General features: G+C 46.4%; 12 protein-coding genes across 12 annotated transcripts; 7 read left to right on the forward strand and 5 right to left on the reverse strand.

Annotated features, from left to right (window-relative positions):
- Positions 1 to 711: 711 nt before the first annotated feature.
- MMM1 (ERMES complex subunit mmm1) lies at positions 712 to 2,286 on the reverse strand (the record flags this gene model as incomplete). Its single annotated transcript, XM_003844164.2, has 1 exon — positions 712 to 2,286. One exon carries the CDS (start codon positions 2,284 to 2,286, stop codon positions 712 to 714), a length of 1,575 nt encoding a protein of 524 aa, XP_003844212.2.
- Positions 2,287 to 2,630: 344 nt separating this feature from the next.
- On the forward strand, positions 2,631 to 2,915 carry IAQ61_011639 (uncharacterized protein; the record flags this gene model as incomplete). The annotated part of the gene is made up of 1 exon (XM_003844165.2): positions 2,631 to 2,915. One exon carries the CDS (start codon positions 2,631 to 2,633, stop codon positions 2,913 to 2,915), a length of 285 nt encoding a protein of 94 aa, XP_003844213.1.
- A 318-nt stretch (positions 2,916 to 3,233) lies between these two features.
- Positions 3,234 to 4,592, forward strand: IAQ61_011640 (uncharacterized protein; the record flags this gene model as incomplete). The annotated part of the gene is made up of 3 exons (XM_003844166.2): positions 3,234 to 3,359; positions 3,415 to 4,266; positions 4,315 to 4,592. The coding sequence occupies 3 exons, from the start codon at positions 3,234 to 3,236 to the stop codon at positions 4,438 to 4,440; spliced, it is 1,104 nt and encodes a 367-aa protein (XP_003844214.1). The 3' UTR covers positions 4,441 to 4,592.
- Positions 4,593 to 4,820: 228 nt separating this feature from the next.
- On the forward strand, positions 4,821 to 5,234 carry IAQ61_011641 (uncharacterized protein; the record flags this gene model as incomplete). The annotated part of the gene is made up of 2 exons (XM_066099285.1): positions 4,821 to 4,863; positions 4,987 to 5,234. 2 exons carry the CDS (start codon positions 4,821 to 4,823, stop codon positions 5,232 to 5,234), a joined length of 291 nt encoding a protein of 96 aa, XP_065950804.1.
- Positions 5,235 to 6,462: 1,228 nt separating this feature from the next.
- On the forward strand, positions 6,463 to 6,990 carry IAQ61_011642 (uncharacterized protein; the record flags this gene model as incomplete). The annotated part of the gene is made up of 1 exon (XM_003844167.1): positions 6,463 to 6,990. One exon carries the CDS (start codon positions 6,463 to 6,465, stop codon positions 6,988 to 6,990), a length of 528 nt encoding a protein of 175 aa, XP_003844215.1.
- A 60-nt stretch (positions 6,991 to 7,050) lies between these two features.
- On the reverse strand, positions 7,051 to 8,036 carry IAQ61_011643 (uncharacterized protein; the record flags this gene model as incomplete). The annotated part of the gene is made up of 4 exons (XM_003844168.1): positions 7,051 to 7,371; positions 7,432 to 7,698; positions 7,753 to 7,918; positions 7,972 to 8,036. The coding sequence occupies 4 exons, from the start codon at positions 8,034 to 8,036 to the stop codon at positions 7,051 to 7,053; spliced, it is 819 nt and encodes a 272-aa protein (XP_003844216.1).
- Positions 8,037 to 14,044: 6,008 nt separating this feature from the next.
- IAQ61_011644 (uncharacterized protein) lies at positions 14,045 to 15,241 on the forward strand (the record flags this gene model as incomplete). The annotated part of the gene is made up of 1 exon (XM_003844170.2): positions 14,045 to 15,241. The coding sequence occupies one exon, from the start codon at positions 14,045 to 14,047 to the stop codon at positions 15,239 to 15,241; it is 1,197 nt and encodes a 398-aa protein (XP_003844218.2).
- A 187-nt stretch (positions 15,242 to 15,428) lies between these two features.
- Positions 15,429 to 17,613, reverse strand: IAQ61_011645 (uncharacterized protein). The gene is made up of 4 exons (XM_003844171.2): positions 17,258 to 17,613; positions 17,146 to 17,202; positions 16,734 to 17,075; positions 15,429 to 16,672 (listed from the first exon to the last, which is right to left on the reverse strand). The coding sequence occupies exons 1-4, from the start codon at positions 17,394 to 17,396 to the stop codon at positions 15,606 to 15,608; spliced, it is 1,605 nt and encodes a 534-aa protein (XP_003844219.1). The 5' UTR covers positions 17,397 to 17,613; the 3' UTR covers positions 15,429 to 15,605.
- Positions 17,614 to 18,094: 481 nt separating this feature from the next.
- Positions 18,095 to 18,677, forward strand: IAQ61_011646 (uncharacterized protein; the record flags this gene model as incomplete). Its single annotated transcript, XM_066099286.1, is given in 3 exon segments — positions 18,095 to 18,396; positions 18,451 to 18,528; positions 18,540 to 18,677. 3 exon segments carry the CDS (start codon positions 18,256 to 18,258, stop codon positions 18,675 to 18,677), a joined length of 357 nt encoding a protein of 118 aa, XP_065950805.1. The 5' UTR covers positions 18,095 to 18,255.
- A 1,980-nt stretch (positions 18,678 to 20,657) lies between these two features.
- On the forward strand, positions 20,658 to 21,525 carry IAQ61_011647 (uncharacterized protein; the record flags this gene model as incomplete). Its single annotated transcript, XM_003844173.2, has 2 exons — positions 20,658 to 21,034; positions 21,120 to 21,525. The coding sequence occupies 2 exons, from the start codon at positions 20,658 to 20,660 to the stop codon at positions 21,523 to 21,525; spliced, it is 783 nt and encodes a 260-aa protein (XP_003844221.2).
- Positions 21,526 to 21,834: 309 nt separating this feature from the next.
- Positions 21,835 to 23,104, reverse strand: IAQ61_011648 (uncharacterized protein; the record flags this gene model as incomplete). Its single annotated transcript, XM_003844174.2, has 5 exons — positions 21,835 to 21,975; positions 22,029 to 22,636; positions 22,684 to 22,771; positions 22,827 to 22,937; positions 23,060 to 23,104. 5 exons carry the CDS (start codon positions 23,102 to 23,104, stop codon positions 21,835 to 21,837), a joined length of 993 nt encoding a protein of 330 aa, XP_003844222.1.
- Positions 23,105 to 23,741: 637 nt separating this feature from the next.
- On the reverse strand, positions 23,742 to 24,902 carry IAQ61_011649 (uncharacterized protein; the record flags this gene model as incomplete). Its single annotated transcript, XM_066099287.1, has 4 exons — positions 23,742 to 24,485; positions 24,541 to 24,597; positions 24,685 to 24,698; positions 24,779 to 24,902. The coding sequence occupies 4 exons, from the start codon at positions 24,900 to 24,902 to the stop codon at positions 23,742 to 23,744; spliced, it is 939 nt and encodes a 312-aa protein (XP_065950806.1).
- Between the last annotated feature and the right edge of the window lie 372 nt (positions 24,903 to 25,274).

Raw genomic sequence — 25,274 nt, forward strand, 5'->3', positions numbered from 1 at the left:
AATGGCGAGGATGTATGACGGTACTTGAATACCAGTACGTTGTGGGTGGGCGGAGTTTGTTTTTTCATCCAAGTTCTACGAGGCGATGTGATTCAGTGGTTGATGTTGGGATAGGATAGAGTCGAATGCGGTAAGATGGATACACTAGACCAGGTCGAGGATTTTTTTCGTATCGTTTGTGGATTGTGGATTGTGGACAATGAGCTGTAGACTATGCAGCATGAAGCATACAGCACAAAACAGCCTCAAGCCTGGACGACCTTCCATCTCGTTTTCAGCGATGGAACAGTAATGATCGAGTAGAAAAACGGGAATCTTGCGGTTGGTTTTTTATCTTCATCATCTACGGCTAGGTCTAACAATAGCATTCATATATGGGAGTAGATGTAGGTGGTAAAAGGGCAAGCGTGCTGTTGAGCGCGAGTTGGAGGGTGGGATATGTTATGCTTGATATACATATTCATCCTCTCGATCCCTCCATTCGGCTTGAATGTAATAGATAGACTAGTATGAAGCCTGATGATTCTTTCACAGTACATCATTTGCATACCTCCATATCAAAGGCGCAATTTTCATACCCCGGGGGAAAAAAAAGAAGAGAGAATGTGAATCATTTCCACTCATCAACATCATCATCATCATCATTATAATCATCATCATGACATCTCCCCCAACCTATCGTACACATGCAGATTTCTAATAATACAAGCTTCACCGAGGCATAGCCCCAGGTATACTATCCAACAAGCCAGAAAGCCTATTCGCAGGCCTAGGTCGCCTCGCGGGGGCCGAGTCCGGCGCTGCGCCGCGTTCATTGGCGCGCCGGCGCATGTTGTCGAGCGTGTCGTCGCGGGGTTGAGTGCTGCTGCTTCTACCAGTAGTAGTACTGGTGTTGTTCTTGCTGGTGTGCTCGTGCTGCGTCCCGGCCTTTCTTACACCAGCGCGGATCTCTGCGTCGCGCATCTTGGCGCCCTCGGCTTCGATGCGCTCTTCCAGGGTGGCGGGGGATGGGGCAAAAGGTCGCAGACCGGCTGTGAGTGTGGGATCGTTGTCGTCGGTGTCTGAGTCTTGGCCTAGGTGGATGCCTTCATCGTCATCATCGTTGTTGTCTGCTGCGGCTACGTCTTCAGTGGTGGCGCCGCCGCGGGTGTTGTGTTTGCGGGGCCAGAGTGAGGGAAGGACAATCTGTTGGAAGCGCGGTTCGACGGCGCGTTCGTCGAACCAGGCGTGGACGCGGGATTCGATGAGCTGGGCGATCTTGGGCACGTCTTGAAGGCGAGAGCGGGAGCCGACGAGGGAGCGTACGGAGAGGTCGAGACGGTAGTCGTCGAGAAAGGTGAAGGCGAGGGTGGTTGGGCGGTGTGGCGTAGTTGGGTTGGAGCCAGATGTGGAGGGTCGGTCGGGGTCGGAGCTAGGGGGGTGTCTGGCTGTTGCTGAGGGCGAGGAGGGAGCGGTTGGTGGAGGGGAGGAAGAGGGGATGAAGGAGACGGCGAGGGTGCCTGAGAAGCGGACGATACTGACTGCGAGGGCGACGGGGAGGACGGCGGACATGGGCTTGGGCCAGTTGAGGTTGAGCGTGGTTTCTATTCCGATGGTGATGACGTCGCTGAGATCGAGGTCCATACGAGCCTGGAGCCGGCCTTCTTCGTTGTTGTTGCCCGTGTGGCCTGGCCCATACCAGAAACCGTCTTCGGCGGGCATGACGCGGCAATTGCTGAAGATGGGGAACTCGTCGCCCAGCGCAATCTCGGTGACGGTGATGTCGCCAATCCAGTCTGGCTTGCTCCCCGAGTTCAGCACTTCGGTCAGCGAGCTGAGGATGGCATCGTCTTGTCTGGCGTCGGCCCGCAGCTGGGCGATTGTTTGTGCGATGAGCACGTTGAACCAGTCCAGGCTCTCTGGCTGGTGGCCTTTGACATTGTAGTACGTCTTTGCGAGGATGGTGGCAATGCTGGGCCCGCCGCCGCGACTCTCTTCGCCTTTGCGGATCACCGTTCGCGACGGCTTGTGGCGTAGGGAGAGCGACGTCGAGTTTGCACGAGTCCGCAGCTGCTGCTTGATGGATTGCTGGTGTGCCAGTGTGCGCGCGCGCCGGAGCGAGTTGAGATGGACAGCCCGTTCGTCGGCCGAGGGAGGTTCGCCAAAGATGAAGAACTTGATGAAGAAGAAGATGAGCAGGGCAATGGAGAGCTGGCCCAGCAGAAAGCCCTGGGTGAAGGAGAGGCTGTTGGATGAGGATGCAGGTTGGACGACAGAAACGGCTGGCGTTGCCATACTGGTAGACATTATGGTATACTCGTCAGCGCATCATCATGGCCATTTGACATTGCGACCGACCGGAGGGGGGCTGAGGGGGGGAGAGTCGTGTCTTCTGGTCAGTGGTGTTGATACTAGACGGCGTAATAGCTCCCAGATCAAAGTTGTCCAATTCCTCTGCAGGGATGTCAATCGATACCTAAACTTAACAGAGAAGGACTAGAGTAAGTAAGTATCTATGTCATCTTCTCGCTCACAACCAACCACCCCCCCCCCCCCCCCCGTCTCCACGATCCGGTCCTCTGATCTCCCCATTACCACTACCACCACCACCATCCCCCCTCTATCGTGTTCTTCCCCGTCGGCCGTGTAGCATGCCCTACTTCCGTAAGATTGTCCGCTTTCAAAGAGCCGCTGGGGGGAAGCAGGCGGCACGGGCAGCGTGCGTCATTGGCAATATCAAGCGCAGGTATCGAGCACAGGCTTTCTTGTTCCTGGCCTACCACTTCTTCCTCACATCGCCCATGCACTTGGACATCTTCATCATGTTCTTCATCCTAGTCAGCAACTTTATGAACCGCCAACATGCTCATCCCAGCCAGTTGTTCTTTGACGCTCTGCGCTTCCTGCTCGATGAGAGGAGGTTCATCATGCCTTGAACAGGAGGCAGCACTGGGTATCAACGGACGACCGAACACCATAGACCAATTCCGCACATGATCCCCACTGCCGCATCCTAGTCTGTTCGAATCTGCCTATCGAGTCCTCAACAGAGAGTCTCCATCACAAATCGCGGCTCCTGCCATCTTTCCTCCGTTTTCCTTCGGTGTTAAGGCAATTCAAACTACCGCACTTTCAGCGTCTCCGATTGGCTGAGACAGCACACCTAACGTTACCGGTACCCGGTGCCCGCGCCCATGGACAGACAGCATCCTCTCGAGCCTCGACAATGAACGCACAACTCCTCCCATCTTCTGATGGACTTCGATACCGCTAGCCAGAGTCTGTCGCCGGGCGCCGCTATCCATAATCCCTCCCTGCGGTTGCCTTCAACCTGCGATCCTCCCTCCGACCACAATCCACCAAAGCGCGCAGTATGGATCGTGAGTACCGTCCACCAGCCAACTCGGATCAAGGAGCTAAAAGGATCCTCCCTAGGTCTTTGGAGCTACTGGGCATATGGGCCGATCCCTTGTGCGCGCTGTCTTGGCACACGGTGATCAATGTACGGCAGTCGGCTGGACGCAGGAGAATACGGCAGAACAGATGGATAAGTGGCAGGACACGAATTGTCTGGGGCTACTATGCGATGTCAGAGTACGTGAGACGGTAGACCAGGTCATAAAACGAAGCATGGAGTACTGGGGCCGCGTGGATGTCATCGCGAACAGTACCGGCTTCGGCGTCATAGCAGCCTGCGAAGACCAGGACGACTACGACTTGCGCAATCAGTTCAATACAAACTTCCTCGGCACCCTGCACATCATCCAACTCTCTCTCCCATATTTTCGCGCTCAGAACTCTGGCCGCTATCTCATATTCTCTTCGACCGCTGGTGCGCTTGGTGTACCGGGTCTTGGTCCCTACTGCGCAACAAAGTACGCCGTAGAGGGTCTTATCGAGTCGATGCTTTACGAGATTGACGTCTTCAATATCAAGGCGACTCTTGTTGAGCCTGGGCATGTGCGGCTGGACGAGCCGGATGACCACGTGATACCTCCGAGTTATACTTCAGCGCCCATGATTGGATCAGGCCCTCCTAAACCGAAGCGATACGGACACTTTTTCGTGAAGCCAAACCCAAGCGAACCATATTCTGGGGTAACAAATCCTGCGCAACACGCGCGGCGGTTGGTGCAGTGGCTGAATGACAGACAGCCCGTGAGTAGTGTGAGAAGCGCCGAGCTGGTGTGGCAGCTAGGTCACTGCAGATATCCGCCCTTGAGATTGATCTTGGGGAGCTATGCTGTCGACAGCATTCGCGATCGTCTGAGGAGTATTACTGAGGAGGTAAGAATACACACCTGTATTAATCTGATAAGATCTAATCTGTCTTAGATTGAGGACTGGAAACACCTGTCGTTCCCTGTTTCCATGCCACCTGATGATGAGACTGGCGAGGACAAAGATGAAAAAGACGAAAAAGACGAAGGAGAGCAAGATGAAGTCCAGGACCAGGAGTGAGAGGAGTTGTTGGGAAGACGACGTTGTAAGATAGAGGTTATGCGCTCATCATAAAGATTTACCCGTAGAGAAGAACGAATAATCCCATGGGTCTGCTCTCCGTCAAATAAGAACCCCCTTCTCTGACTAGTCAAGTACTTGAATGTCTGCCACCTTCAGCATGTTCAAGAGTCAGCCAGTGATCTTCTCAGTATTAATTTGGTGGGCTGCATATTCCCCCAGCTTGATTTGCGAAACGGAATCGTATGAACGAGGAATGATTACAACATCTTGTGCAGAAGAATGGCGAATGCAAGATGATACTGGAAGAGATGAGGACGATTTCGTCTCTTCGTGATAATTACTCGATCTAAATTCGAAACGTGTTGTAAATAGAACACATGTCTACAAATTTGAAGGCACAGCCCTTTGTACCATCGCCAAGTACGCGCAATAACTATCCCAGGCGAACTTGGCAGCTGGGGTGGAGTGGAGTGAAGAGCATGGTGCATGAGGCATTTCTTTGTGAATATGACAGCGCAATATCTTCTAGATATCTGATGTGAGACATTAGGATTCTTTATATCACGCTTGTCGAGCTTGTGGGTCGTGTTACGTGTACTGCTACAGCGGTAGGGATTGCGAGACTAGTCACTGTAGCCAGCGGCCATATGCAACAAGTCATGATTGGTCAATTTCTGGAAGAGTACGATGTTGTTCCTGGAGCATCGGAATCAGCATACTGGAGTGCTAGGACTGATGGTAGTTTGACTAGGTTATGTTTGAGGGATGTAGTTCTGCATCCGTGGTTGTAAGACTGTGCTACACATGTCTACTGTGGCCGGTGACTACTATTTACCGTATAACGTGCCTGACATTTGATCTACTTGGCTACCAGCTATGTGCAAGACATGATGACGATATCCACGTAAGTAGGTAATCTGAGTATCTGATCTTACCATGACTCTGTCTAGTGCCTTACCGTATCCAAACTCCAACCAAAAAGAATCCTATCCGTAGCATTCGCATCCTAACACTGCAAACGCATCTCCCCTCCCTCCGCAAAGCGCGAATTAACCATGTAATCCAAAATCAACCGTAGGGCTAGAGTAGGACCGAAGCAAGCTCCCTTTAAGGTGATCACAGCCCAGCTGAAAGTAGCTTCTTTTATTCCCTCACCATTACTTGCTTGCGCAGCAGCTACAGCATCATTTGCAGGAGGCAATGGAGTAAAAGTGATTGATTCCGACAAAGTATTTATACTGCAGAGTAATTTCGCCATGTAAAATATAGTGCATAACAGCATCATAGTGCACATAGGAGAACATCTATGAGGGACAGCGACATTGGGATCCTGCCTTTTCGCCATGTGCGCACAGGCCAAATCATAACCGCTTGAGCCATCATACGGTACTAAATATTTTAGATATATCAAATAATATACATCTGATCTAGCATGCAAGCCTAGGTACCGGAACTGCGGGGGGGGGAGAAACAAGGAAACTGGGGATTGTGTTCTCTGACCCTTGCTGTTTCAGAATCACACCCACTCAACGTAATTAGCTACGTACCGGTATGCCGGTCCCTCCGAAACAGACGGCATTTTTAGGCACACGTATTTTAAGATCATGATGGACAGTTTGTTTACACTGTTTGGGCAGGTGTTTGGTTTGAGGGATGGATGGGGTGGGCGGTGATTGGAAGGTGACGCGACCTCCGTCTTGGGGGGCTTGGCTTCGCCTGTTTTGGGGTGTACAGCCATATTTGTAGGGCTTATGAATGGTATTTTGGTCGCCCAGAGTTGCGTGAAATATGGCTGGGTTGTTAGAAGTTAATTAGGGATCTGAGGTGAGGAGAAGGGATGTGGTGTATGTACTACCGGTATGTTGAGGGATCGATGGTGGTTCTCGAGAGTAGGATTGCAAAAGCAACATTTACATATCTTCTCGCCCTTACCTGTCTCAGTTTTACCTACCGTCCTATCAATTTACATACTCTCAGTCCATCGTTGCTCAGGCTCCCTCCTCATATATATATCTCACCATGCATTTCTCTGCCCTTCTCGTACTCGCGGCCTACGTCTCCAGCACCTCTGCAGCCATAACATGGACACTCCAAAAGACGACGAACCCCACCGCCGACCAAAGTGACGCATACGCCAAAATCGAAGATGCAATGACCAAAGCAGTTGCACGCTATGCACGCTTCTCTGACGCTGTCAAGACGCTCCGCGTCGCATATGTCCCGGGCGTGCCCACGGCAGAAGCAAACTACAATGGAGATGTACGCTTCGGGACAAACCGTGCGTACATGAATGAGCGCACAGCGTTGCATGAGATTAGCCATACGTTGGGGGTGGGTCAGACTGCCGCGTTTGATAGGAAGTGTGCGGCTGGTGACTGGAAGACTGCGCTGCCTTTGTTAAGGAGCTTTGATGGTCCGTCTGCGACTATTACGTGTGGAGGAAGACATTTTTGGCCGTATGGGTTGAACTTTGACTCGGAGTGGAGCGAGACAAATGCCGATCGCCATGTGCAGATTGTGGAGGCCATGCTTACAGATGGCATGTAAAAACATTGATTGGTTGTGACTTTGCTTCGTGTATATATTTTCGACCTCCAACACCAAAGTTTACTTGAGCTTCCATACACTGATCATGTCTTCGCCACGACTTTGTTCAAATGATTCGGGTGGGCTCCAATATGTGATTCGTTCGAATGCTCCTTTGCCTGGGCTTCCCCCTGTCAGCTGGCCTGATTCATCAATCGTGCCATTACCACCCTCAGCAAGCAGGTTCTGGTGAACACCTTTGAGGCCATATGGGGGACCTGGCGCCTTTAGAGGCTTCCACATGGGAAATTCTAGGCAGACGAGCACTCCGGTGGGTGAAAGAAGTTGCGACATGCGCTCGGCCCAATCTTTTCGCATCTCGGGAAGCAATGCGCATAGGAACTAGACATTTTCAGTAACGAGTAATGAATGTTTTCCCTTATATAGAACAGAGGAACTGACGGTATAATCGTAAACGATATCAAAGCCCTGGAAGTCTGCTGCGATCTGAGACTCCCAGTCCCTTTGAAAGAAATCCCCCAAAATGACCTTTGCGCCTGCCGATACTGGTCGGCTTGCGTTCGCACCAAAATTGCTAGGCGCGGGGTTTTGCAGTTGGGACTTGACATTCTCGTTTGCTATCTTCACGGCATCCTCGGCCACTTCTAGTCCCCAAGTCTCAATGCCATGGAGAGCGAGCATGGCGACATCATGACCTCTGCCGCATCCCTAGAATATTCATCTCAGCAGTGGAATATGCAGTTCGATTCAACTAATCCATACTGGGACGAAGGCCTTCAGCGGCTTATCCTGAGCCAGAAGATCTTTACCATTTGGATGGTCTTCAAGAAATGCAACTAAGGCTGGTGAGGGTCGGCCACGATCCCACAAGTCAGATTCGTTGGATTCCCACAAGCTAGACCAGCCTGCACTCTGTTTATCGCGGGACCTGAGAGTAGGTTAGCGATAGTCAGGGATGATATAATTGCCACGCAAACGTACTTGTACTCATCGAAATGAGACACCAAGCGGTTCCTGTTCTCGACGGAACGCGCTTCCGTGGCCATGATTCTATGGGACGAATTGTGTGGGATTATGCTACTTTGAAGTGAGGCCTTCGAGTCCGAAGTTCCGAAATGATGTCGTTTAGACTGATATGACTGGTAATTTCGAGGATGAGATGGCAATGCAAGCGCTTGGTGGGGTCGATTTTGGTGGCATGTCATATGACCATGGGTTTAGCGTCGGGCGACTTGGGCTTTACTCTAAGTGGTTAGAATATCCCTGTAGGTTCAAGTCCACGTTATAGCGGCAAATTTTTATAGTTATATAAACTAGCCTATAGTTAAGTATAAATTAGGGTAATTTAAGCAAGTAAACGTAGTTTTTATTACTATCTTTTTTAAATATATTCTAAACCTATTCTTAATAATATATAGGTATTCCTAAATACTATACTAGAGTTTAGTATAGTAGTACTAGATAATATATCTAAACTAGATAGTAATATTAGAGATAAATTTAGGTAACTATATAAAGTGCTAGAGGAGGATAGTAGTAGTAGTATTAAGGAAGTAAGTAAAAGTAAATAGAATAAGTTTAGAATAGGTTAGTAATATATTATAGGGGTATAATATATACCTTACTTATAGTAATAGTTAAGGACTACTACTTATACTAGCAATTATTAAGTATATAGCTATTCTCCTAGTATACCCTTAATTATATAGCTAAGGGTATAGGTATATAATACTAGTTTAGCAATATAAAGATAGCTCTTACCTAATAAGAGAAGAGGTGCTTATATAGGCTATATAGGTAACATGTTAAGAATATATTCTTAAATTATTCTAATTCTAGCAGGTATAATATTCCTACTAGTCTATCTATCTTAATAGGCCTATAACTTTACTATTCTTTAATAGCTAGCTAGTAAGCTAGTATAAATACTAATACTCTAGGGTAAAAGTGTATAAGTATCTTAAGAATATATTATAAACGTGTTCTTATTATATTATTAATAATATATTATATAATTAGATCTAAACCTTAAAAAGTATAGTACCTAAGAAAATTTTATAAAGAGAACTATAAATAAGAAGCTATTATTATAGCCTTATTAAGCGCTTCTTTTTAAGGATTTATAAGGACTACTAGGTATCTTATTATCCTATAATAAGGACTATAGTAAATTAGGTAGGGAGTAAAACTTAAATATATTTAAAATATATTAATAATAAGTTAGTAAATTATAGAATAGGCTTAACTATATATTAGCTATTAGAACTATAGCCTAATATCTACTACTAGGAAAAAATATTATTTTAGTTAGGTACTACTAGAGGTAGACTCTATATATCTATAAGGTCTTCTAACTAGGGAGATATTAAATCTTTCTAGTAGTCCTGCTTTATATTCTATAGTTAAGCTATAGTTAAGCTAGATAAAGAAGTGTAGTAGGTATATTGCAACCTATTCCTAATATATTCCTAATATATTCTAGGCGTTAATTATTTATAAGGGTAAGAATCTCTATTTAAAATCCTATATAAAGTTACCTTCTAAGTAATTATACTAATAGATATAGTAGTAATACCTTTTTTTACTATTATTTCTTTTAGTATATATATATATATACCTCCTCCTCCCTTAACACTATCTAATAGTAATATTAAGGAAGTAGTAAAGGTGTTATAGCCTATACTTACTCTATAGCTTATATAATATAAGTTATTTGCAACCTATTATAAATATATTCCTAACTTATTATAGCCTAGTTCCTAAACTTAACCTAGCTCTAAACCTATCTCTAACTTAAAGGTTTCTATTCTATTAAAGAAATATATATTAGCTTTGCAAATAAAGATAAAATCTTACGTATTATAAAGCGTGAAAAGCTTCTATAGTTCCTATTTAAGAGTAGCCTTAGAGGAGTATACTATAAGTAAAGGATAAAGTATTAGGATCCTAAAACTATATATAGTATAAGAGAATAGGTTTAGAATATATTACTAACACGTTACTATAGGCATATATATAGCAAATCTTTATATTAAGCTTAGGTAACTTAATTATTTACCTTTTTAAAGAGTAGGTATTAATTCTATTAGATTAAGATATATTCTAGATAGATATGTTATATAAGAGGTTATATAGGGCATAGGCAGAGATTCTAATAGTAATCTTCTACCTATAGGAAAAGAAGCGTATATATTAAGAATAGGTTTATAATATGTTTCTAATATATTATAGTTATTACACTTAGCTAAATTATTATAGATAAGGATATAACTAAGATATATTAAGTTGCTATTACTAACTTCTTTTAGAAGTATAAAGCACTTATAAAAAGATAAGTGTTATAGAGGTATATTTACTTATAGGGATTCTATAGGACTACTATTAATATATATAATAAGTAGATAATAGGCAAGTTTTATAGCGCACCGCAACCTGTTTATAACGTGTTTCTAACTTGTTTCTAGGACTTAGGCACTATCTCTAGTTAATTAATCCCTATAAGCGTAACTAGCGCTAGCAACTTTAATCTTATATAAGATTTTATTAAGTATATCTACAAAGAAGTATTTATAAAGTATATAAAAGAGAGCTAGATAATACTACCTCTTTATATCTAAGTAAATTACTATAGGTATTAATAGTAGAGGAATACTTTTAGCTTGCTAACCTCCTCTTATATAAGTAAATATATTCTAAACCTGTTCTAAACGTGTTCCTAACTTGTTCTTATATAATTAGAACATAAACCCTCTAAAGATACCTAAAACTAGGCAATCTATAAGAAAAACCTAGTAATTGCTACTAGGATTATATAATGCTATAGTAAAATATTAAAAGAGGTATAGGAAAAACTAGAATCTTATTTAAATATAGCTAAGTAAGTAGGCTAGAAAGGATATAAAACTAGTAAGCATATAAGTATTCTTAAGGCTACTTAGAAGTAAGTTTATAACCTATTCTTAACCTGTTAGAATTGTATAAGTAATATTGTATAGTGCACACTAGATAGATCTATAGGATATAAAAGAGTTTAAAGCCTAGAGCAAGTTTAGAATACGCTATAACTATAGAACTCCTAATAGGCTTAAGCAAAGGTACCTTAAAAAGCTTTAGAGGGGAGAAAGTAAGTCTTACGCTAGCCGTTATGCACATTTGCTAATTGAAACGTTACTAGCGATATATTAAGCTTAAGTTACTTCTATCTAATGCTAGGGCATTCTCTCCTATAATATCCTACCTAAATAATAGGTGTATAGTATTTCCTAGCGAGCTTTTCTACTAGGCTATTTAGGCTAGATTAGGGGTATAGGAACTTTATAGAGTATATATACATGCGAGTTAGAATATATTTATAATATATTAATAACTATTTTAGTGTTGCTTCTCTAATAGAGGTAATCTTATCTACTACCTTAAGAGGTATTATCCTAAGGTTTAAATAGCCCTAGTAAACTATAGTAGAACTATAATACAAAGTATTATAGAAGTAAGGATCTTCTATAGGAGCTTAATAGTAAATGCTTAAGAATGTGTTCTAAATATATTAATAATACATTCTCTGCTAGTAAAGTAGACTACACTAAGTGCCTCCTCTAAGGTTTAAGAACCCTCTAAGATAGCTAGTCTATAATAAGAAGTAGTAGCTAGAGTAGAGGCTAAAGAGGAAGTAAAGAGTAAAGAAGAGGAGTAAATAGTTGCTCTCCTTTACACTATAAATAATATTTAGTAAAAGTAGTAAAAAGGAGATATAAGTCTAGTCTCTTAAAATATATTTAGAATATATTAATAATATATTATAGCTAGACACCTATAAATACTAGATTCTTCTTTAATCTAAGGGACTACTAGAGCTTTATAATACCTATAAAAGTTAAAAGAAAAAGTTATATACTATTAAAGGACCTTATAAAAGTAAATAGTACTTTACTTTTAGTAGATAAAAAAAAAAAAGAAGAGTAGAGAGTTTATTTTAGTAATTACTACTACCCCTTTAGGTTATATACTATTATATATTATTTATTAGAACCTATTCTTAATATATTCTTAATATATTCCTACTTATTACTATTATTATCTCCCTCCCCCTCTCTAGTATCTTCTCTATCCTCCCTATCCTCCCTAGGCTCTATAAAAGTATACTGTAAGTAGAACTAGGTAGTATTCTAGCAGGAATTAGTAAGGTCTACACTAGTATTAAAGTAATAGTCTTAAAATATATTAGGAATAGGTTAATAATATATTATAAATAACTTACTATAGCTAGGATAATTATAAGTATAGATAGTATAAGGAACCTAATAACCTTAAATCCTTAGTAGGGTAGATATAGTAATAAAGTTAAGCTATAATAAGTTAGTAACGTGTTTTTAACAGGTTCTTATAGGCTATACCTTATTACTATTATAGCTAGTGCAAGTCTTCTTCTAAATTATATTTAGGAGGGTATTAGTATTTACTAGGGGGCCTATAGTAGCTACTAGCTAGGCTTAAAGAACTTCTATAAAATATATTAGTAATAAGTTTTAAATATATTCTAAATAACTTATAGTAAGGAGTATTCTAGTAATTATATATAACCTTTATATAGAAGTCTATATATATTAGTATAATAAGTTAAGAATAGGTTAATAATATATTTACTCTTTACCTTATAGACCTCTATTATAGAGGGCTAGCTAGTCTTCTTAACCCTACTAACCTTATAGTAGGCTATATTAAGCCTATAATCTTTTTTAGTATAGGTATATAGAGTGCCCCTAGTACCTAGAATAGCCTAAGAATATTAGAACCTATTTAGAATATATTTAGAACCTATTCTTACTCTATATAAGGTGCCCTTATTATTAATCTTAGTATAGTAGTAGCGCTCTCTACTCTCTATCTTAACTACCCTATTAGGGCTAACTATAGGCTATACCCTAATATTATCTAGGATATAGCTAAAGGCAAGGTACTATTAATAGTACTTCTATAACCTATTAAGAACATATTCTAAATATATTTTAATCTACTTATATAGGATATAAGGGATACGTTAGTAATAGGTATAGTAGTAGTAGCTTATAGTATTACTAGTATAGAATATATTTAGAATAGGTTTAGAATATATTACAAAATCTTATAGTATAATATTTAGTTAACCTTGCTTAGCTAGCTAGTAGAGCTTAGTATAGCCTAACCCTATGCTAAATACAAGTTCACGCAGCGCTAATTCCATGGTTATATAAACTGCGCCCTTGGTCGATTTCATGTTTCAGTCACTGCACGTTTGATAGGCGAGGGCATGTTCGAACCTCGGCTATGACATCACGCTCCTGGCTCCCAACCACAATCCTTTCTACCTTTCTCTTGGATGGCATTCCGAAGATGAGAGACTATGTTTTTGAAGGATGGCAAACTACAGTCTTACGGGGTACCACGATGCTCCTTGCAACAAAGTGGGTAACCGCTATGATCCACCCCAGGTCCAAGAGCACAGTCCTCATCCGTCGAACGGTCAAAAACTTGACTGAACCCACCAAGACCTGAGTCTCGATAACCTCCAGTCATCGTCATACTCAAGGATAGATGGAAGCCACGGGACCTTAGTTGGACGTTACTGGGCAAGCTAATTGGACATTCACGTGTGGCTGTGGTCGCCTACCGAGGCACTAGCACTACGTTCCCTGTTTCGAGCAAAGCTCCCGAAGAACATTGAGCAATGCCTCCACCACCTAAGCGATGCCATACTCGATTTCGATGTTAGAGCTTTGCAGTGCCGCACTGGAAATAGCCATGTATCAGCGGATGAGAGGCCGTGTGTGCCTGAAAGGCTTACTGACACTTCAGCGACTCCACTCAGGCAACCAAGCAAGGCCTAACAAGTCGCTTAACTTCCTTGAGTCTTTTGGCATGATGGTTTACTACGTTTGCTCATGAGTACTCAAAGGGAGGTGTGCTGTCATTGGATTGGAAAACATATCCCTCTTATTCCTCCCTTGCACCAGCGCGTTCTGCGCAGAGTTACGCCATGGGACGACCCTTTCTGAGCTCCATACCGCATAGCTCCCGATACATGCATAACCTCCGATACCGTTGTATGATAGTGGCTTGTATCCTTGCTCTTCTCCAGCAACAATATCTATACACATCTTATCGTCTGTCATTAGCAGCTAAGTACTCGCCTACAACATTCAGCTTCGATTATCAGGCCACGCGCGCATTGCTCGAAAAGCCGGTCAATCAGGAGACTTCTTTCCAACAGAATCTCATAGCACATCGAGCGCTGTGGAAGGTGCTTGGAAAGGGATGGGAAGGGACTGTATACACGTACAACGAGTCCGTGATCAAAACGTTCTTACCCCAAAGCCCTTTGCGTAACTGCGCGCCAGGAGAGGATAATGTGAAATGGCCTACTGAGATTCCAGGAAATCTTTACTTTGGAGGCACTGGGCTGGGAAATCAAATCGAGGACGATTCGCAAACCACGAGAAATCGTACCTCAGACGGCTTCCTACCGGTCGAGGGCTTCTTCAAAATTTCGACTTCTCCCTCTGATCCTCCGGAATGGCATTTGGTGACTCCATTACTAAGAAATGGGAACCTGAATACGCTTGCGAAGAAACTTTTGCAGGAAGAGCAGAGTAAAACTGTTCACGAGAGAGACGTAAGGTTCCGTCCAGCTTTCAACCAGCTACTCGTCACTTTGGACACCCTCCACAGCTCCGGGTACTGCCACGACGACATCAAGCCAGACAACATATTCGTCCGGGACGAATCCCACTGGGTATTGGGCGATCTGGGCAACTTGCGAAACATCTTGCATCCTTATCACAAATCACGACTATGGAAGAGCAATCAACAACTTGCAGACTGCCGTGCAAACGACACTATCCGACTATTAAAATCCTATCTCAAGTTCATTCGATCATCGCTTGACGCTGATTCTTTCAACATGGAGCTCTATGACGGCCAAGCGCCCCTCGGCAGACTGTTCTGGTGGGCGCTTGCAGACGCACACACCCTGAGTGCAGTTGAACTGCAGAGACGATCACTCATCGAGAATCCCACGTCGCCAAGTGAAAATTCCATGAATGAGGCATCATTCGCACCTGCCGTCCATCAACATCTCTGGAGTCTGATCCCGCGCCGGACAGCGCTCAGATATGCCGCTGATAGGATCTTGATGACACAAATGAGTGAGAAGGCGGCGCGTTGGTGGGCTATGGTCTGGTTGTTTGGCGTGCCTGTCCCGGATCTTTGCGGAGTTTGAAATTCAAATACCCTCTTGGTGCAACTTGTAGCTTGTAGCATATCATGATAATGACTGAAGATTACTTTACTAGTTGGATAACTTAATAACCGAAACTTTCTGGAACAAGAGCAGTGCACATACATTACATGATGGCGATGCTCAAAAGATGCAGGTTTAAAAAATGCATCACAAGTATTATTTTGTTCCGATATTGTCTCCATACTACCGTGAGCTGGGTAATGAGTGACGTCTAACAATGGTTGATTTTGGCTTCTTCAGAAGCATAACTCTCCTTATTTGTATAAACGTAATCATGTGCTATCCCTTATATTGACATAAACATGGTATCGATCGCTAAATGACTGTCTATAAATTATACAACCTATAATGGCTCACATAACTTTCCACCTTGAAGCTGATCCGTGCGAAGAAATTCGACCTTCGAATCGCCCGCTTCCAAATCAAAGCTAGTCTCAAGACTGTTCGAACGAACATTCGCGTCAACAGTGTAATAAACGTACTCATTAGTCTCCTTGTCGCTTCGCTTCATTTCAATGACTTCAGGCTTAAGGGCCGGGATGAAGTTTCGCGGTTGTTCAATCCTGTGGATGACTCGGATCTTGGGTACAGCACCGGTGCTGAGAAGGGATTTCGAGACAGCGGCCACAATCGTCAAGGTTCCGTTCTGGGGTAGCGACTCAAGGTCATACTTGATGCAAGATTGACGGAGTTGGTAGAGAATGTCTGGGTTGACGGGGTAGCCACCCGTACCGGCATTGTCAAAGGTGGTGTTGTCAAGACGGAGGTTGAACGTCTTCAGAGCTTGGTTGGCAGGTAGCGTCTGGCTGAATTCATGCCATTTAAACACTTCGCGGAGGTAGCCGGAGGACATGCCGCCTTGCCATCTGGCGGGGGTTGTCGAGATAACTGCACCCTCTTTCCCGTCGTGATAGGTGGGCAATAGGGCCACTGTGAGAGCCTCGCTATCACGGCCCGTATCGGCCGAAACACGAACACGGACCGAACCAGAGAATTGGATGGAGCCGTTGGTGTCGAGTTGGTAGACGTCGATGTATGGTCTGATTTCTGATGGCCTGAGAGGCTCAGACAGTTGGACGTCTCCGGGTACCACATCAATCATACGCTCGAGGAGAACTTCGCATTGAGCTTTGAAGTGAGCTGGATCCATCAGTCTCTTCATGGTGGCATGGCCGTCAGAGTTGAAGATGCGCTTGTCTGAGTTCAGGGTGTCGTTGGTGTTGACAACCAGAGGATTGGTGGTGGAGTTGTTGAGGAACTCAGTGACGACAGCATTGTCGAATGAGTCGTTGGTGGTATCGAAATGAGCGATGTTTTCAGGCGCAGGTGTTCCGGACACAATCTCAGGATGATCGACGGAGTGTACTGCTCCAATGGTGTGCCCACATGCAATCAAAGTGATCATTTCGGCTGTGTCGATGTGTTAATAACGTTGCGTGCAGGCAACAGGCAGGATAAAAAGACTACTTACACTGGTTGAAGGTGGCCATCTCAAATCTCCGTCTGGAAGTCTCGAGATCAGTGTGGGCTTCTGGAACACCCATGGGACCAGCAACTGTCGCGTCCTTGCGGCCAGTTCTAAGTGGGACACGGAGATCACCACAACGAGCCACAGCCATGACCATAGAAAGGGCGATCAAATCGGCTGCGGAGTTGTGGACATTGACTGAGCTGGCGATATCTGCCAGGGTACTGTTCAAAGCAGAGCCCAAATTTTCTTGGCGGTCCAGCTCATATTGTATCGAGGCGTCCAGACCTCCAGTCTTAGCATCTTTATCGTAGGTCACAGCGTCATGGAAAGCAGTTCGGAGCCCTACGAACTGACATTAGTAGACATTCCAAGGCGTTTCATGACTGGCCCGAGAGAGCACGAATTTTCTTACATTCAGCGGACTTTTGAATACCAGGCTCCAAAGCGCCGAAGGCACAATCCTTAACCTCTACAATGCATTAGTGTATGCTGGATTTTTCGCCTGGTGACACCTAAATACGTACGGTCTGAAAGAGCGCCATTACGGTTGTAGCCAGCTTGATTGAAGAGCAGATCGTCCATTGCGTCCGTTTTGGCTGGCCAGACATATTCCGCTGAAGCTGGTGCGACTAGCGCCAGCTTCGCTATTAAATCCCACTTCATGGTGTATGATGAGATGGATTCGATGTGCTCGAGAAAGTCTTTCCAGGTATTCTCAGCAGACGAGGAAGAACAACTGAGACTCGCTGGATTCACAGGAAAAGGCCAAATTAAGGTAAAAAGCGAATGTATGATATATGTACAAGCGAAGGTAAACCTGTATGTGAGAAGACAAGAAGCGAACGTGTTGTGAAACTCAGCGTTCTCTGTGTCTTCTAGAATGCTGGAGTGAAATCGGTATATATACACATTTGAGCCACTGCCACATACAAACGTTGAACTAGCGGTCCGACACGAGATCCCGTTGAACTATTCTATTCATAGAAGGCAGTCCTCGTGAATTGCCTACCCACATCTCGGCCAACAAGTGATGGCCACCCCGAGTCACGTTGTTCTGGAAGCTTGACAGGGACGAATGAAAAGTTGAGAGTTTGGCTGTCCTGGCTAGCTAATTTGTTTAAGCTTAAAGAATACGAACAGACGATGATACCCCATGTAGCCCAGTTGAATGAACCACTCATGATTAGGGGGCTGTGGCTCTTGCACGAGTTACCGGTACTAGGATTTGGCCGAAAGCCACTACGGCACGCACGGAAATGGCCTATTGTACCGTACCTTAGCCAAACTCAAAAGCGGGTATTTCAAGGTATTAAACTTCTTCGGCTTATCCACTACTATCCAATTGGTCAATCTCATAGGATCTTGGCACTTGGCGATACTGTTCTAAGCATTTTCTCAGACTCTAGCGCTACTACCATACTATGAATATACGAAGCGGGAGAGGAATGAAAGATACCTAGATGACACGTTCCGATGCTGCAACGTCACAGCAATACGGGTCCACAGACATGCGCGCAACATTATGCTTCTCCGCTACCTGCTCATTTGGCCGCATATATGCATTTTTGCATGCCTGCCCTGCCCTGCCCTGCCTGCCTCATCAGGCATGTCGGTACTCGTGCGTCGTCCCAGGGGCAGTCCGGCTGTTGTTTGGGGATGGGTGGTAAGCTTCCGAGATAAAAGTACCACAAAATAGGCGCTGACTGCCATGCTGTAGAACACCACCCATTTACTTGACACAAATTGTTACGCGGGATGCAGATTTGAGCATGCTCAACCGAAAATTGCGTTGACAGTGGGCTTAAGTTCTCTCAAAGTAGTACGGAACTCGACGAGACATCCTTACAGGGACGCTGGAGGCAGATTCCAGGTGACTTCGATAGTTTTGTACTCGAGTTTGGTTATACTTTTACATCACCTACGCAGTTGGTGTACACCGAGTAGTGAACTGTCACACTCTAAAACGCAAAACCCGTTGCTAAATCGTCTCTCCTAGGGTGCGCGTGCTCAGTTGCTCGAATCGCGCTTTGAATGGCATGACCGTACATACTACTAGATACCAAGGACATTAGATGTACAACAGTATTACACAGGCTTTTTGCCCTGGTCCATGGGATCGTTCCAGGGGTTAGATGCCAGGCCTTAAGAAGCATTCCGACTCCACTACATCTCAGAGCTTGTCAGTAAACTCCACTTCCGCCCAGACATACTGCTAGGTCTGCAGCAGTTGGGTGGTGATGACCCGTGATGTCTTTCTAGAACTTCATCTTCATGGAAGCTTTCATATTCTCATTTGCTATTGGGCTTTCGATTAGTCCATTGTAGGTTTCCCTTGTCTGCCGGAACCTTTCGCGGGAATGGAATAGAATTTTGGCCGCAGAATGTGAGTTAGAGGCACATGAATCTTGGCTAAGGGCTGTGTGGTGGTCGCAGCCCACAGCTGGCCCGTGAACTGGAAGCCGCCCCTGTGAGCAAAGTCTCTGGGGTCTGGGTAGGCCCGAGCGACTCAGGGGGCAGTCAGGGGCGCGCTCAAGATCTTCCTCACCCTAGCTACTGCAGCTCGCCTATTATCCTGAGCAATTGACGGAGAAGACATGATATCTGCGTAAAGTTGGAACGAAAATTGGAACGAAAGTTGGAACGTGGATATAAGCGATGAGCTGACGCATACGGAAGCGTGGGTGTACTCTATGGAAGCAAGCGTGATGTTAGGCGGACACTAGTTTGATTTTAGAACTGTTCGTCACAGAGACTGTGAAAGCAACCCTTTAGAACAATTCTGTAACCCAAAGTAGACAGCAAAGTGTGGGAAATCAATGCTCCATTCTAGGAATTGGAAACCTGCAAGATCCAGATGTCAGCCACTTCTACTCTCACTGTATCAGTCTTTAACAGTTCTTCCAGTGGTTTATATCGAGGATAGCAATTTGCGAGAGAACTGTATTACAACTGACAAAGCAGTCTCGGCTCTCAGCGCCTCGAGAGAAGGAAAAGAACGATGCATTTACCTGTGCAGAAGATATGCAATGCGCTTTACCAGAGCTCTAACCAAATTAATTCAATGCCACAGTTTATGTGAATCGTGATCATCGTAGCGTCAAGCATAAGCGGTGTCGGTCGTATAATACATCTTGACTTATTTGGATAGAATAAGCAGTGACTTGATAAAACATTGTCTTTGACATATTATTTCTTAGCCATTTAGGAGTCATAACTATTACCGTGGTGAAGCGGATTTGCGAGCGTCGCGGTAGGTAACCGGGTCATATTCTGCACTCTTTGTGCAGGCGGCCTATGGCACAGGATTTTCTGTTGTATTTGCCATGGCGACAGAAAAAATTGATATCTGGAGGTAGTTTTGCTCAAAAGGAGGAAGAAACGACAGTGTGAAAACTCCACGTCCATAGCTTTGGTATTTGGCCATTGGTGACATCAAATACACGATGGCTGATGAGACAGCGAAAGCCGCAAATGCTTTTCGGATAGCATGTACCACCGTCTCTCATGATTTCTCTGCGGAGAAGCACAACAAAACCCCAATGACCATGTAGGTGGAAAAAGTTGGAATAGTTGTATGCAACTGGGATCGCGCGTAGAATTATACCTGGCGCCAAGCCATGGACCCTTGCCGACTAATCGACCGCGGCTCACCAGATGTCAACTGCAAAGGCATACAACAGCTTACACATGGTCGCCTTAGCTTCTCCAAGAAACCCACTCTAGGTCGTACCAATAACCTTTGCGACTGAAGCTATCAGTGTACGTCGCTTTGCGCTGACCAAGCGCCCCTGTATCCGCCTCGGACCTCCACCAGAACGCAATTGCTCGTACAATCACCCACATTGCCAACCAAGTTTCCTCTATACGATACGACGACCACAAGAACAAGAACCCCAAGGCAATCATTCCTCAATTCTGCCCACAATGGCAAGTCCCACCCCGCCAACCACATCCGAACCCTCCTCCTCCTACACGGACCCCACATTCTCCCTCCTCAACAGTACATGCCTCGACTTCCTCTTAATCGAGCTCGTCCCCATGGCTTACCGCATAACCGCCGATCTTGCCGCCCGAGAAGACGAATGGATACACGGGTCTTCCTCTGCAGCACGGCCGAAGCGGAATTCCAGCACAAGCAATGACGCGTCCAGCACAACGGCTGGCACAGTACGAGGGGGCGCCGGGACAGACGGGGGGCCTGTGGGCGGGACGGCGACGATAGATGAGGAGGAGGCACGGGAGGCGGTGTTTCATCGATTGGAGAGTTTGGGGTACAGAGTGGGTTTGGGGGTTGTGGAACGGTATGTTGGCTTTCTTGCATGCTCCACTTCTCCTAGTGCAAGTGCTGGGTTATTTGGCTTTTTACTGATGATGCATGCCGTGTAGGTTCTCCCGCGACGCACCACGACCAACTGCGCCCTTGGATGCTATCAAGTTCCTTTGCAAAGATCTATGGACGTTGCTCTTCCGCAAGCAGATCGATAACCTCAAGACAAATCATCGTGGCATCTATGTGCTCACGGATAATACGTTCAAACCACTCACGCGAATGAGCTTTGATACCAAAAAATTTGATGCGGCAATGCAGGCAGCGCTGGTAGCACAGACTGGGGATGTAGCATTAGGTCGGGACGCGAATAGTCAAGCGCGAGTGCAGCCCTTTCTCTACTTCCCGGCAGGTCTTATAAGGGGATGTCTGGCCTCTCTGGGAATAACGGCGACCGTCACTGCGGAGTCATTAGCGTTACCTGGCGCGACTTTCCAAATACGAACAGCGGGAGCCAAGAATTGAACATTAAAAGTCGCACAGAACTTGTTTTAGCGGCATTGCAAGGCGTTACGGATTTTGAATGTTGTAAGGCAGATCATAGGCATGAAGGGACGACACAATGGCACAGAGCTTTTCATTTTGAGCTATCTGACCAGGATCGACAGATCCATCCATGTTCTGGCAAGGGTGGAATCATACCACGCTAAGACGTATTTTCGTAAAAGTTCATCTATCATCATATTCGATGGACTGCTTCAATTTATCTACCACCAGCTGTCAGTGCTCTGTTTGAGAAGAAAGCCGGTTGTATAAGCGGTAAGACATCACAGCTTACTTGGCAGGGGGGTTCGCAACGAAGTCGACACCCTTGGCGATGTTGCCCTTCAGACCGTCGTAGCAAGCCTGGAGAAGCTTCTTTTCATGGTCGTTGACCTTGCTGACAAGATCAATGGCCTTTTCAGCACCGCTGACCTGTTGAAGTGTTAGTGACCGCACAAGCGATGCATAGCTGTTTCATCACTTACGCCGAGCTCGATAGGCACAGAGAAGAATTCAGTGCCAGTGGCCTTGGAGATGACATCGCCACCCTCGACGCCAGGAAGGTAAACGAAGCTGGGTTCAACGATGCCCTTCTCACCCTTGGACGCCCTGATGACCTTCTCGGCAAAACGGTATCCAGCGTGGGCCATGGAAAGAGTGGCTGATCCAGCACCCTCCTTGGCCTTGACGACCTCGTCACCACCGAATTGCACGCGGTTCACGAGCGCGTCTAGCTTGTCGGAGGGAATGTTGACACTGGGTTGTGCCTGACTGAAGAGAGGGACGATGGTCTCGCCGGAGTGACCGCCAATGACGGGAATGTTCAACTTTCCGGGGTTCTTCTCGCCAGTGATCTCGGCAACGAATGTCTCGGCACGAACGACATCGAGGGTGGTGACACCGAAGAGCTTCTTGGGGTCAAAGACGCCAGCCTTCTTGAGCACCTCGGCGGCGATGGGGACGGTCGAATTGACAGGGTTGGAGATGACGAGGACGAAGGCCTTGGGACAGAACTTGGCGACACCCTCAATCAGACCCTGGACGATACCAGCGTTAATCTTGAAGAGATCGTCACGGGTCATGCCGGGCTTGCCTGAGCGGTGTGAGCTGGCGAAGGTGGACCGAGTAACTCCTACTTACGAGGAATACCGGCGGGAATGACTACGATATCAGCGCCAGTCAAGGCATGCTGCAGACCATCGTCCTTGGGAAGGTATCCCGTTACTTTCTAATCGAGCTTAGCAATCCTGTGGTATTTGTTCCATCATCTAAGGTAAGCGTACTGCTGGGGTGGAGATGTGTGACAGATCGGTAGCAACGCCGGGGGAGTTGACAACATCGTAGAGAGCAAGCTCGTCAACAAGCTGGCAGGACTTGAGAAGGAGGGACAGAGGCTACCAAGGGGTTAGCAATGTAATGTACCATTGTAAACTGGGTCTGTCTGTATGTGAACCAATGCAGCTGTCGTCCGCCTCTGACAGCTTCATCGAGACGCCTGATCATCGCTTCAACTCACCTGTCCAATGCCTCCTGCCGCACCAGCAACAACTGCCTTGACCATCTTGACGGGAAAACGTATAAAGTACGGGGGGGGGTGTAAGACTTGAAGTTTAATGAGGAAGGCAAGAGAAGCAGTGAGGAGAAATCAGAGGAGGAGCAGTAGTGTGTTGAGAAGAAGTAGCTTCAGTCCACGCGTTGGCTCCTGGAAGGTGGGGTGTGTCTAGGCTCAGCACGGGCCAATGGCGGGGTACTGAGACGGTTTCACGATGTTGGACGTGGGTACAAGTTGACATTTAACGTTGGGTAAGCGCCTTATATGTTGTTGCAATGGGAAAAGCACAAGACAATGCATGATGCATGCATTCTGGGGGATGTCTCGGTGGTTCCCAGGCCTTGTTTCATTGTTGGTTCCGTTGTCGGTTCCATGGTCGGAAGAGATCGGGCGCATAAACCATCCTCAAACGCGTTCTTCACCAAGGTAGAAGGGAAACAATCTATTGCTAGCTAAATACACATGTCTGCTTGGTATCTGCCACGTGACGCCCAGCCAAGGCCTCCGCGGCCGTTCTGTTACCCATAGTCCAAAACGCCGTATCCAAGATCAATTCACAGTTCTGTCGTCATTCCGTACACCTGTCGTGCCCATACCGACCATTCACCGAGTGAATCTACCCTTACCACGAGGGTGGTGACCCCCGCTAGGGGCCAAAGTCCTCGCGCTCACCCTCGGCATCAGCATCAGCCTCTTCATGACGATACCCGCCTTGAGGGTCCCCAGCATTAGGATCAGGGCCTCGCTGTCCAACGGGGTACATCTGTGGCTGCTGTGCCATTGGATAAGCTCCATAAACATTCACATTGGGATCGAACATCTGCTGTTGACCATACGCGCCCGGGTCACCCTGTACAGGTCCTGGGTACATAGTGGGCTGGCGAAAGTCTTCTTGTTGGGGCATGTGTTGTCCCATGCCGTAGTCTGTGGGCGGCCCCATTTGATGTTGGGCGTGCACAGGTTGAGGCATACCGCCAGGGGGCACGACTGCTGCCGACGACTGAACGGTCGCGTTTTGCCCAGCACTTCTCTTGTGAGGATGGGCTTCCTCTCTAGGGACAATGTCGATGAGAAAGTCAAACATGTCCGACTTGGACAATGCTGAAGCAATGTCGGACCGCTGCAGAGTGCGGCGTTTATTCTCCTCTGCATGGATCCAGGCACGCATGGTGAGCTCTGTAATGAAGATGTCACAGCCTTTTGCAAACAGAATGGGGGCTTCGGCCGAAATCATTTTCACTTCCGGATCAGCCTTCATGACCTTCTTGATGCGCGCCAGCGGAAGCTGGTGAAGCTTGTAGTCGTGCTCGTCCGTTTCGAGCTTGGTGACTTGCTGCTGCCAGTACGTGTTCAGGATATCACGGTAGTTGCCCGAAAGCCCCTGGTTGACCTGTAATCGTCAGTCTGCCGTCCCTAGATGCCAATATCAACCTCTGGTGACATACATTTTGCCACGAGCCGGTGAAGAGCTGTGGGTCGGGAGCGTGACCTTGCGAGGCAATCTGGACCAAAATAATCAGCGCCTATATGTATATATGTGTGTGTTTCGCGGGAGCTGGGTGATCAGCATGGGCGCGCAGAAGACATACAAATGCAGAGGCGCCTGGAGCCTTGTCAGCTAGAGATTCAGGTAGGATGAAGGCGACACGGGGCAGTGTCGTGGGCAGCAGTGCGCCAACATACCGTAATGACCGCCATTGGCCGGATCGTACAACGGATTGCCGCCCTGTCCGTCATAGCGACGGGGTGCGGCGGGAGCCTGGCGCATCTTCTGCTGGCCGTGGCCTTGGAGGTTGACTTGGTCCATGGCGGAGGCGGCGGCGGCGGCTGTGTCGCGCAGAGGTTACGCGATGGCAGGGTTCACGTGTTCGTCGCCGGCTCTGCAGTGGCAGCGCAAGCTCAGAGGCGACGGGAGGGTGCAGGAATCTATGCGCGACGTCCAATGGCTGCTCAGAGGATCGTGGTGGGCGCGTGGTGAGAGGAGCTTCGTGGTGGTGGTTGCGTCCAAAGGTGCGGTCTGAGTGGCCGGGCGAAGCTGCAGATAGCTCTCAGGGCGGCGGGGGGAGGCGCAGGTACCTGGCTTTTACGGCTGTGCGGTACCGTTCTCTGTGTGCGGCCTGCCATGGTGTGAGTGAGGGTGAGCTTGCTGCTGTATTGCACGCGCTGCTCGTCCAGGTCT

Source organism: Plenodomus lingam (genome assembly GCF_022343315.1).
Source record: "Plenodomus lingam strain CAN1 chromosome Unknown scaffold_20, whole genome shotgun sequence".
Classification (NCBI taxonomy): Eukaryota; Fungi; Ascomycota; class Dothideomycetes; order Pleosporales; family Leptosphaeriaceae; genus Plenodomus; species Plenodomus lingam.